At 39.2% G+C, this 12132-nt stretch overlaps 1 protein-coding gene across 1 annotated transcript in view; it reads left to right on the plus strand.

Annotated features, from left to right (window-relative positions):
- Positions 1-4505: 4505 nt before the first annotated feature.
- LOC110800468 (uncharacterized) overlaps positions 4506-12132 on the plus strand; it is a 34204-nt gene continuing 26577 nt past the window's right edge. The window contains exons 1-3 of the mRNA XM_022005771.2: positions 4506-4517; positions 5316-5739; positions 5835-6058. Coding sequence (XP_021861463.2) covers positions 4506-4517; positions 5316-5739; positions 5835-6058 — 660 coding nt within the window. The remainder of the gene's footprint in view (positions 4518-5315; positions 5740-5834; positions 6059-12132) is intronic.

The following is a 12132-nucleotide window of genomic DNA, read 5'->3' on the forward strand; positions in this document are numbered from 1 at the left end:
AAAATTGTATTTCCTAGTTTAACCGGAAACATACAAATTTAATTAAAATTTAAAGCTCATATAAATTATTATTTGAATCCTTTAATTTATTTTCAGTTAATTAAATTAATTAATTTAAATTTAATCAAGGTTTTAATTTTAGTAAAATAATTAGTATAAATAAAATTTATAATAATTAAATTATTCAAAATTAAATTTCGAGAAAAAATTAAATTACGAATTTTAAAATTAATTAAAATTGTTTTTCCAACTGAAAATCAAAATTAAATTAAAAAGAATCAATCGGGTCAAGACGAGTCGCCCATGCCCCGTCGAGTCCACGAGGCAGCATCGCCCCACTCGAATGATCGTACAGCAAGGCACGAGCAGCCACGTGCAAATGCAGCAAGCCAAGCAAGCCACGCTTGCGCGCAGCAGCATGCTCGTTGTGGCGCAGCATCGCTCGCTGGGCGAGGCAGCGCTCGCTGGCGCGGAGCAGCGCTCGCTAGTCGAGCCAGCTCTCGCTCTCGCGCGCGCACGCCTCGTCTTGCTTGTGCCTTTCCTCTCACCCCATCCGCCCATGCACGTCGCAACACTCGACGCAGGGCGGGGCTGCTGCCTTGTGCTCTCGTGCCACACGCTTGCTCGCTGCATACGTACCGCATGGGCGACGAGCTCCCTTGCTCGTCGTCGCATGCCCGCACTATACAACACCCCTTAAGGGTAACACTTAGCGTCCATTGCTTTGTGCGTGCAAGATTCTTGAGCGGATTTTCTAAAAATCAAAACTTTTTAATTTAAATTTATAGACGAATTAATAAATCATATTAATTTCATAAATTTAGGGCGAAAAATCGAAAATTTATTATTCAAATTAATTTCCGATCAAGTTTATTTCAAATCTAGGTCATAAAATTTTAAAAATTTTCAAATTTAACAAATTTTATGGTGGTTTTAATCATGGATTCCTAATTAAATTGCTAATTAATTATGAAAATCAAATCAAATTCTAAATTATTCGAATTTCAACAAATTAATTACAATTACAAATTAGATTGTATAATTAACAAGCTTAGGCATTAAATTTGTTAAACATATACAGTAGGTCAATCATAGATTCAAGATTTACAAACAAGAATCGCAAATATTTAATTTAACATCTTAAAAATTACAAATTTTGCGTTCGAAAAACTAAAACCTCTTAAAAGTCATAGTTAGGCTTCGAATTTGGGAATTCTGGGTTCGGCATCAAATCCCTGATTTTAGTCAAAATTTTAAAACGCCGTTTACATGCGAAATTCACTATAAAATTATACGATTCCGACCATTATTGACTAAAGTGCCGAAAATTCTGCGAACATATAATTAAATAATCGCACGAATTTGCAATTAATTACAAAAAAAACGAAATTAATCACCCCTTTAATTTATTGCAAATTTATAAAATTTAACCATGTTAACTATAATTGATTATGGAATTAATTAGAGGCTCGTGATACCACTGTTAGGTTATGACAAATATAAAGCATTTATATTTCATGCGGAAAAACCATAAAGCCAGGAATCCAAATTAATTGCCACATAACAATTAGCATAATTTAGGATACATACTTAAGAAGCGTGCCTTCCCTAGCTGCTCCCGAACCAAACAAGAACAAGTTTAGGACTCCAAGTGTCGTCCCTCCGTAGATAGTCCACAGCACGTTCGGATCCGCCTTAGATTTAATTAACTAGAATTCAACCTAAGGTTTTAAGTTATTCGAATATAATTTTTGGCAAATTAACTTTAGTTTTAACCTTAAAAACTATATGAATACTTGAATTGGGTGATAATAAATTGTGAATGCCATCACCTATTTATAGGGTTGGAATAATGGAATTAGAAGTCTACTAGGTTTCAATTAATCTAATCCTATTAGAATTAGACATTAATTAAAACTAATAAGTTAATGTTTGATTCAACAACTAACTCTAGTAGTTTTAGGAAATTAATCTTTAATCTAATCCTAATCTCTTAAGGATTCGATGCATGCACGAACTCAACGTACACACGCACACACAGCTCACAAGGGGCGCTGGGCGCGCGTGCGCGCGGAGTCTGCTCGGCCCACAGCGCTGCTCGCACCCCATTGCTTGGGCGCGCCAGCCTTGCCTTGCTCACTGGGCCTGGCCTTGCGTGCTGCTTGGCTGGGCCTGCGTGCCTTGGCGGGCTGCTGTGTTGCCTTGCGCGCATGGGCTTGCTAGGCGCAGGCCTGGCTTTGTGCTGGGCCTTGCGTCTAGCAAGCTCGTCTCATGTTTATTTCGTACGACGCGATTTCGATTAATTTTCCAATTCCGGAATTCATTTCCGATTCGAACAATATTTAATATCTCCGATTCCAGAATAATTTCCGTTTCGAACAAATATTTAATATTTACGATTCCGGAAATATTTTCCGATTCCAATAATATTTCCGATTCTGACAATATTTTCGTTTCCGGCAATATTTCCGATTCCGGCAATATTTCCATTTCCGATAATATTTTCCGATACGTACCATGTTTCCGTTTCAGGCAACATCTACGACTTGGATAATATTTATATTTCCGATACGATCCATATTTCCGTTTCCGGCAATATCATCGTTCCCGGAGTATTCATAATTTTCCTTTTGACGATTTCAGCTCCCACTGGAACCGAGATCCGTCGATTCCGAATATCCATAAATGGAGTATTTAATTCACTTAAATACTTGATCCCTTCACGTACTATTTGTGTGACCCTACGGGTTTAGTCAAGAGTAAGCTGTGGATTAATATTATTAAATCCACTTGAACTGAAGCGGCCTCTAGCTAGGCATACAGTTCACTTGATCTCACTGAATTATTAACTTGTATAATTAATTAATTAATACTGAAACGCATTTATTAGACTTAGCATTGAATGCATAATTGGACCAAGGGCATTATTTCCTTCAGCAGGCAGTGGCGTCTGGCGCAGGGGCCTGCGCCTGGCGCCAGAGCTGGCATCCAAAACTTAAGCAGATCAGTGGCTTGTTGCTCAAAGCAAGCTCGTATTTTCGAAGTTGAAATAAGGAACTCCCTAGTGGAGTCGCCAGAATTGTAGGGGTTTTTTTCGTACTTCTCGTAGTGTATTTCCCCTACGAGGGCGGTTTTAGAACCTTTGTATTTTTGGATTTTGAAGGACTCGCCACCAAACATTTTTAAGGGTCCCGTTTGGAAAGACCAAAAAATGACTCTATTAGGATAATGCATTGAATCTTAGAAACGGATGGGTGAGATCTGGGCAAGGGAACGAGATGTTTATTCCGCGAGCTTTAGAAATTATTCAAATGCATGGCACAAAACATATTCGAAATACCCTAGTTATGAAACTATGTGGGTTTGGATTTAGTACTTGAACAAATAGAATTTCTATTTTAATTTGTATCGTGACCACTTTGCTTTAAAGTTAATTTAAGGGAACCTAAGATCGGTTTGTCCAATAAAATATCTTCGTTAAGCGTGGTGTAACCTTGTATTTTATTATATTTAGCATGTGAGGTGATGAAAGCAATAAACAAGTAAAGCAACATCACAATAGAAAATAAGTGCGGAATTAGTAAAATACATCACCACCTAGAAATGGACTAGGTAGGAAACCACATTGCCTAGAAGGACTAGGCAAGTAAAATTGCGTAATTGCAAGTGCGGAATTGAAAGGTGCAATATTTAAATGCGTTATTGAAATTGCGGAATTGAAGTGCGTTATTGAAATGCATTATTGAAATTGCGGAATTGAAATGCGTTATTGAAATTGCGGAATTGAAATGCATAATTGAAAGGTGCGGTATTGCAATTGAACTTTAGCACATGAGATCCGAACGCCAAATGACTCCTTAAGAATAAGTGCGTCCGACACAGATTCAAAGCAAAAATCTCAACTTTAGGATTAGTTGCTCATCCCAAAGTGTCCTAGATTTTGAACATAGAAATTGAACTTGAAGCATTGAACTTGCAATATAGAACTTGAATATTGAACTTGAATATTGAACTTGAAATATAGAACTTGAATATTGAACTTGAAATATTGAACTTAGGAGTTTTGAATCTCAAAGATTGGACCTTTTAATGTTGAAAAGGCTTTATCTTTGATTATTCTCCTATTTTGATGTTGTTCTAGTTTAAGGGAGTGATTATGAACAACCTTAAACATCATTGAACTTGGATACTTGAACTTGAAATTTGAAAAGTGGAGTCTTGAATCTCAAAGATCATGGCCGGTTTTGGGGCGGCGCGGGGTGAGCGACGGAACAGGGCCCCCAAATTTTAAAATCGTACATAGTGTAAATAGTCTGCTTATTAACACAAAAACTGAGCTGGAGCATTGGTTAAGGCAATCTGACTATACACTAGAGGTCCCGGGTTCGATTCCTATCACAACGAAATTATCTTTTGTTTGACTTTGTCAAGTGACAGCTGTACTTTATTTTTTTATTATTTTTTTTCGGAAAGTTCAGTTATGGCATCGTATTTCGGAGATTACAATGTCGTTCCTGGTTCCCAAACAAAATCCTTCAAATCTTGTTAATTTTATCCTTCTTCAGTTCTTCCCCAAATTGAAATCTCATTTTTTTTTCCGGAAATTACCATCCTTCAATTACGGGAACGAGAAATTGACTGGGTCTCTGGGAAACAAAAAGTCATCCGTTCCTCCCCAAATTTCGTTCATATCCTTCAACTTACTCTCATCCTTATCAAATCTCAACGGAAAAATCAATAAGTCATGTTGAAATTGATAATCAACCCGTTATTTCTCACCCTAATTTTCCTATATATGCACTGCTACGGATTACAAAATCATTCACATCAACATCATCCTTTAATTTCTGGTAAGTTTTGATACTCTCATTCATTGTATTTTTAATTTAATTTTTCCAATTATTTTAATCAAATTATTCGATTTTGATTTGCGAAATTATTGGATTCTGATTTGCCGTTTGCGATAATGAAAATTTAATTAACTGTTTGAGTGTTTGAAATTTTGATTTTTTTGGTATAGAGGTAGATAAATGGATTATTCTTAGAGATCCCGGAAATCAACGAGTCGATCAACAATCAAACATATAGTCATACCTCAGACGATTAATCTGATTGTTGCACATCAACCCCTGCCTTTCTGAGTTTCTGGTGATATTTTTCCTTTCTCCCATCTTATTTATTTAATGTTTATATTTTTATTTTGTATTTAAGATGGTTTGAAATTATCCATCCGGACATGAAAAACGCACTAAAAAAGGAAAGAAGAACAATTAGAAATTTCTCAAATAGGTGCTTTAGATAAGTATTTTTTAAAGAAGCCCCAATCAAGTGAAAACGTTGTTAATTCTGATTTGCTGGACTCAAATAATGTTAATGGTGAGAATGCTGAAAATGTGGTTAATGAGAATGGTGTTAATGACAATGTTGATAATGAGAATGTTGAACAAGAAGCTGTGAATGATGACACTAATAGGGTGAATTCGAATTATTTAGATGATTCTGCACAAAACGTAGAACAAAACTCAGAAAATATTAATCAAAATGTTGAAGAAAATGAGTCTGTTTTTGTTGATATATATGATCCAAGGATATGGGAAGCTCTTGATCAGAAATCAATTGATATTTTGGCAGTCAATGGTCCTAAAAGAGACTTAACCATAATGAAAGGCCCTAAAGACAAATTGTCTAGGAGATTCTCTTCTATTTTATATACTAGATATTTGCCCAATGGTGAAGCTTGTGATAGAGATTGGCTTGTTTATTCAAAAGAACTTGACAAAGTATTTTGTTTTTGTTGTAAAATTTTCAAAAGGGTATCGGAAAAGGTAATTTAGTTAATGAAGGCTATAATTATTGGTCACATATTTGTGTTAGACTTAAAGAACATGAAACAAGTGTTGGTCATGTTTTGAATATGACAATTTGGTGTGAACTAAGACATAGATTGCAAAATAATGAAACAATTGACAAAGTTGCTCAAGAGCAATTTGGGAAAGAAAATGAGCATTGGAGAAATTTAATCGTTAGAATTATTTCCATTTTGAAGTATTGTGAGGGGGTCGAAAAAGCACGAGGCTAATGCGTGACCTCGTCCCTCGTGGGCGTGACGTTGTCAGATCAAGTGTAATTGGATTTCCTGTGAGTTTACACCCAATCGACTAGTAATATAGGAGTCGTCATTCAGTTTTTAACGACAATGAGAAAAACTGACAAAACCCGGTTATCGTGACATAAAGGGAGTGGCATTATGTTCGACCACGACGGCCATAGGTTCCCTTGTGATCCCTGGTGTGGGGATCGCTCAACGTACACCCGCAGGGCAGAGATTGAGAGTTCGGGGGACTGTAACTACCGAGAGGAGTGCTCATCGATAATACTCCAGAGGCAGGTTATCCTTACTAGCTCAGCATAAATAATTGAAGGGACATGCGTTAAACTATTAAACTACTCTGAATTGATTTTAGCAATATGCAACACATAATACTAAATCGATCGTGATTATCTTATTTAGATTGATTTAAGGTACCTAGCATGATAATTCAATTGTCCAGGTTATTATCTTATTAGGCGTGATAGATCAATCAAATTAATAGTTTGACAATTTTATAAAAGGGTGATGAAAGCGATTAAATCATATGAGGGACACATTACAACGCACCCTTGAGAGGTGCGTTGTGGTTCTCAGAAAACTAACCACTTGGCTTTGCTATTTCTCCTTTTATTTAGCGAATCTCGGGTTTCCAAGAAATGTTCCAGTATTTAGGCTTAATTCATCAAACTACAAGGGGCAGGATGCGTTCTGTTCGACTTTTAGGTCGATTGCGACAGAACGCCGGATCAATTTCGCAGCGTGAGGCTTAGGCTTAAGGCTAGAGTCAATACTCAGATTATGGAATTGTGTGTTATTTTCACGTCAGTTTTAGGCTGTATTTATAGGAAAAGAGTGTGTGGAAAGATAGATTTTAAGATACGAATCCAAAAAGAATCCGGAGATAAAACGGCCCCAGGCACTTTCAGCGCCCAGGGTTGGGCGCCGAAGATTTCGGCGCCCAGATACAGGCGTTGAAAATGGGATCTGGGCCGAGTTTTTGTCAGATTTGGACTCTTAGAACACGGAGCTTTTGGGAGATTTATCCGAGTCTTTTAGTGCGTATTAACTTATGACGGAATGCGTTTGGGCCCGTTACGAACTCTAGGTTCGTTAGGAATTTAATTAATACGTAACTCTTATTTTCGAATTATACCAGGAATGGAATTCCTTTGTAAATTCTATCTCTTTTAGGATTTATGTTGGAGTGCAACACCTAATTCTGACAGGTTTCTATCTTTTATGATTTTGCCACTTTTAACAACTACCTTTTACGGCATTTACTATTCTTAGCAGGTTTCTATAAATAGCAGCTTTGGCTGAACTGAAAGGTGAATGAGATTCGTTATTTATAGGAGATGCGTTGCCAAGTGGAGATTTATATTCTGATCATCGAACCTTCCCTTTCGGGAATGGGGACAAAAGTAGGCGTCTAAAGTTAGCCCCCACTTTGACTGAGTCTCGAGATGAGACGATGGTCAAAGTACTAGACGGAGTGCGTCATACAAGCCATGGAGTATGTGACCTATTTTGCGAGGGTCTCACGAGCCCCTGAGTGATAACATTTGACTTAAGGGTCATCACTTGAAGTGTTAACACATTCCTCACGCGTCATTGGAATTTGTTAACTGATAGTATACAAACTCCCTCACTTTGTCATTGGAAGTATCTAAAGATGTTTTTGAAATCAAAGCTATAAAGTGTAACTAGGCCTGGCCAGGCCCAATCACGAGGTAAAACGTTTTTAAAGATTCTCATTTTCAGGGTTAGCTAAACGAGAAAACCCCCTTGTTTTTATAGGACGTAAAACGAAGGAAAATCCAGCACGTCGCTCTTTTTTGGAAAAGCGGAAAACCAATCCTTTGATTTTTGGAAAAGAGAAACCATCCTTTGATTTTTGGAAAAGGGAAACCATCCTTTGATTTTTGGAAAAGGGATACCGTCCTTTGATTTTCGGAAAAGGGAAACCATCCTTTGACTTTTGGAAAAGGGAAACCAGGAAAAGTTATCGCTGCAGCGACTAAGGACCTGCGCAGTTAGTGACGCAGACCCCGCCCGCTGAAGGTGGGCGAGCCTGTCCGCTGAGGGTGGACACCCCGTCCGATAGAAGTGGACGGATCTGTTTTGATGTTTTGAAAATAAGGACCTACGCGGTTTGTGACGTAGACCCCGCCGGCTGAAGATGGCGAGCCTGTTTTTGTTTTGAAGATTTTATTTTCTTTTTATTATCGAAAACTTAGGACCTGCGCGGTTAGTGACGCAGACCCTGCCCGCTGAAGGTGGGCGAGCCCTGTCCGCTAAGGGTGGACGCCCCGCCCGCTGGAGGTGACCGAACCTGAATTCGTCTTTTCGATTTGGGACTCGCGTGGTTCGTGGCGCGATCTTGCCCGATCGAGGTGGGCCAGTCCCTATTTCATTTGTTCTTGGGATTTCTTTTGAGAATTTTTTTATTCACTCCTGTAAGAGCGAATTCTTTCGAGGGATGCTCGGATTTAGCTGCAACCTGAATGTGGGTTGGCAACGTGTCTAAACGGACCATTGTTTCGTGGTCGTCTGCCTTTCGTGGTTTTGAACAACTTTTTACGGCTCATAGGATGTATGTCGCCGTTTAGAACTGGCCTAGTTATGCCATTACTTGGGTCCTTGTGAAATGACCGGTGGGACCATATGTGAATGTTAATGGAGACCTTTTGCTTTGAGGTCGAGTTCATTTTTGAATTTGTCCAAGCACGGGACGTAGCTTGGAAACGTTGTTTCAACTTGCATCCCTTTTTTGAAAGGCATATTTTCTTTCTTTCGAGCCCCCGAGCATTTGTACTTGGTGGTCGTTCTTTACCAAGAGAAGTACGTATTTTATAACGTCCTTAATCGTGTTTAGGATCGTGCTCGTAAGTGCGAGCGATCTTTGTAGTGGTATGCTACTTTGATGAAGTCTTGGAGTGCGACTTCATTTTCCGGGCGACAAAGTTTGCTTCATTTTTCAATAATTAATACATCGAGCTTACTTTGGCCCGGATTGATCTTTTTGACAAATAAACGCTTTTTAATTTGAGAAACCAACGACTTGATTTTTTTTTTCTTTTTGTGTTTCGAAGAATGACCTTGATTTTTTTTTTATATATATATATTGCCTTGAAAAATGTACACATATTTTTTCTTGAGATGAGTCTAAGTTTCGACAAGCTTTAACATTTGTTTTCACTATTCGGGCTCTAAAGGTACTTTGGGCTTGATCTTGATTACAACAGGGCCTCGTGTCTACTAACACGGTTTTAAGTCCTTTCCTACTCCGCGTTTTGAAGGATACGGGCCTTGGGCTACCTTTCCGGCGCCCCTGGCCAAGCGTTAAAAATTTCGGCGCCCAGCCTTGGGCGCTGGAAATTCTATTTTGGCAGTTTTTTCTTAGTTCCGGATTTCTTAACGCGTTTCTGAATGGGATTAGGATGTCACTTGATGATTTTGTGTATATATAGGGGTTAAGTACGTCTTTCTTTTTCACCACTCTTAATCTTCCTCTCTTTTGCAATTGCTTAGCTTTTATTCTTCCCTACTCTTGCCATGTCGATTCCTCCCTTCTCCCTCCAACGAGTTGTTAGGCGCTGGCTAAGAGCCATTAATCCCACAGAAAAGGCTTTGTTGAAAGGATACCACTTAGAGGAATTCTTAGGATTACAACAAATTAATATTGATTATAATTTTCTGTATGCGGCCCTAAACTTTTGGGATTCTGATCACCATGTTTTTGTCTTTCGGGGCAATGAAGTATGCCCTTTGCCAGATGAATTTTCCGCGATCCTTGGTTATCCTACCAATGCTACTCCTGCTACCCCTGGCACTGTTGAAGAGGGTAAAACAACTATAGGGGCTTTCCTAGGACTAGATGCTAACATGCTCGCTGAGATCGTTGTGGGTGATAAGGTTAATTTGGCAAAGCTTGTAAAACATCACTTTAGACCTAGTAAAAATATGACCGAACATAAATTGAATATTCGAGCACTTGTATTTTGCTTGTTGAACCACTATTTACTGTCGAATAACAATGGCGAGTTCTGTGACATAAGGTTGATCCCCTTGATCAGCCAGATAGAGAGTTGCTATTCCCTTATGCCGTTGGTTGTTGCCGAGACCTTACTGAGTGCGGATGAGTTAAAAAAGGATGCCAAGTCAGAAATTTTTAAGGGGAGCCCCCTATTGCTGCAGGTAATCGATCGTTTATTCGCGCACATATTTTTTCTTTTTCTTTTCTTTTTTCGTTTTCCTCGACAGTCCCCTGCCTGGAGCTGATTTTCAGCGCCCAGAGCTGGGCGTCGGAATTTCTGGCGCCTGGTCCTGGGCATTGAAAGTGCGTCCCAGGCAGGACTTTCGTTTATTATTATTTTTCTGATCGTACCCGTTTTTGCAGATTTGGCTCATGGAACGACTTAGACTTTTAGAAGCTCCTGCCGATCCTAAACATTATCGCCCTATAGCCTTGGGTAACCGAAAGTATTTGCACCAAGGCCAGGACGAGGCCGAGTGGGCCTCCTATTTCACTCATGGCATATGCTCTATTAAGTGGGTGGTACCGTGGTGGGGTTTGACTAATATGACGGGGGGTTCCGAGGTGTTAGTTTATGTTTCTTTGTTGGGGCCATCTCGACCTGTTTACATCTTTCCTTACCGAGTCATGCGACAATACGGCTTAAGGCAGACTATCCCGTTTTCCGATACGGTACCACCTAAAGTAGCGGTCTTTTCACAAGCACGGGTTCAAGCGTGGGCTAAGTATTATGGTGGCCTCCCGCGTTGGACCGTGGCTATATATGGCTTTGTGGGTCTTTTCGAAAACTACAAGTTGTGGATGAGTTTCGATGATAAGGCTGTGAGAACTAAGGCTCGAAATGAAGAGCCGGCTAAGCTTTTGATACCTCGAGGTAGGGCTAAGTATGAGAGCCGTGATCCTGCTAATCCTCGCGACCATGGTATTAAGACTGTAAAAGCCCGTCCTGATCGAAAGCGAAAGGAAGTTCCTCCCTGTTCCAGTTCTAGGCCTAAAAAGGTGCCTAACATGAAGGGGCCTGCCGTTCACAAAAGAAATGCAAGCTCTCGCGAAGATCGTCGCCGGAATAATGTATGGGTTAGGAACGTTCAGCCCCTAGTAGAACCAGTGGCTAATCCAATTGATGTTGATAATCCTTCCCCTACCATTGTTTGTGCCCTTGAGGCTGAGCGGGCTATAGCTGTTCAAACTGAAAATGTTTCTGAGGCCTTGGCATCCTTGGAAGTTAGTGTCAATGAGCCTGTTCTTATGGAGATTGATATAGGGGAAGCGCAGAAGCCTGTGGGGGTGGACCCTGCGAATATTGCCCTCTACAAAACTTTATTTGATGATCCGGAAGAACTCGAGTAGTGTAGTTCTTGTTAGGGTGTAGGTGCCTTTTATTTATTTTAGTTGTGTTTGTTTTTCATTCCTTAGCACTTTTTGTTTTCCTTCTTATTATTTTTAAATATTAATAAAGGCGTGATATTATTTTTCTTGTTTTCGTTTTGCTTCTCTTTTTTTTATTTGCTCATTTCCAACACTTGTATATGCACATTATATTTTTTATTTGATTGGACCGAATCCATAAATAGGATTGCCTACGTATCCTTGTTAAATAACTTTAACTTAGAATCAGGTCGCGCGTAGTTCTAGCTAGAATAAATTCTAGGATGCCGAATTCGATAAGTATGTTCTGAGATGGAAACATATTATTTGAAACGGTAGAATAAGTGAAGTTTATTATTATTTTAATCTGCTGCTTTGCCGTAAGCCATGTATTTTGCACAAAAATCTTTTCATGTGTTTTTTTTTGGTACGTATATCTGAATTTTTGGTACGTATATCTGAATACTTGCTGTACCCCCCAAGTGTTCGTTATTTTTCCGTGTATGTGCGGATAAAATGACGAGCACTTCTGGCCAAAATTTGGCAAGCAGAGAGAGATTCAGCGCCCAGGCTGGGGCGTTAAAGATTTTGGCGCCCAGCTCTGGGCGCTGAAAATGATTTCTGGGCAGATTTCTTG

Source organism: Spinacia oleracea, chromosome 5 (genome assembly GCF_020520425.1).
Source record: "Spinacia oleracea cultivar Varoflay chromosome 5, BTI_SOV_V1, whole genome shotgun sequence".
NCBI classification, from domain to species: domain Eukaryota; kingdom Viridiplantae; phylum Streptophyta; class Magnoliopsida; order Caryophyllales; family Amaranthaceae; genus Spinacia; species Spinacia oleracea.